General features: G+C 46.1%; 1 protein-coding gene across 1 annotated transcript in view; it reads left to right on the plus strand.

The window, feature by feature from the left end:
* LOC119593590 (ankyrin repeat domain-containing protein 17-like) overlaps positions 1–801 on the plus strand; it is a gene marked incomplete at its 5' end in the record, with an annotated part of 10,744 nt that overhangs the window by 5,352 nt on the left and 4,591 nt on the right. The window contains 1 exon segment of the mRNA XM_037942544.1: positions 107–801. Coding sequence (XP_037798472.1) covers positions 107–801 — 695 coding nt within the window.

Here is an 801-nt window from a genome sequence, read left to right on the forward strand (position 1 = left end):
ATTGACTGCTTATAGTTATTGTTATTCCCCTCACTGTTCTCCCCCTTTTTTCCTCTTGTGCTGATCAGCTGTGCATTAAACTAACCTGTATTTAATTAATTTACAGAGGTGCTCAAGTGGAAGTCAAGAACAAAAAGGGCAACTCTCCCCTGTGGCTAGCGGCCAACGGGGGACACTTGGAAGTAGTTCAGTTGCTAAATAGCGCCACAGCTGACATTGAGTCTGAAGACAACAGGAAGGTCTCCTGCCTTATGGCTGCATTTAAGAGAGGGCATTACAAGGTTGTCAAATATATGGTACGAAATGTGACCCAGTTTCCCTCTGACCTGGAGTTGCAGCGGTACATTGCCACCATAGCAGACAAAGAGCTGATGACCAAGTGTACTAATTGCATGGAGGTGATTCGTGCAGCCAAAGAAAAGCAAGCTTTAGAGGCTAACAAGAATGCCTCCATCTTACTGGAGGAATTAGAAAAGGAACGGAACAAAGAAGAATCCAAGAAGGCCGCGGCTAGTCGAAGGCGGCTTAAGAAAAAGGCTAAGAAGTATGAGAGAAGGGTTGAGAAACGTCGCTCAGACTTCCCAAAAGGTAGTGACAGTGGGGACAATTACGATGGTGAGGACGAGAATGAAAATGTCATCAATGAGGACCAGGAGATTAAACAACAGCAGACGAAGAAGGAGAAAAATGAGACCAACAACCTCCAGAGAGTAGAGCAAGTCGTGCCGGAGGAGAAGGATGGCGACAGTGGCATTGACTCAAACAGCCAAACCAGTGCAACTTCTGAGACCAAAGTCACAG

This window comes from Penaeus monodon, chromosome 32 (assembly GCF_015228065.2).
Source record: "Penaeus monodon isolate SGIC_2016 chromosome 32, NSTDA_Pmon_1, whole genome shotgun sequence".
NCBI lineage: Eukaryota > Metazoa > Arthropoda > Malacostraca > Decapoda > Penaeidae > Penaeus > Penaeus monodon.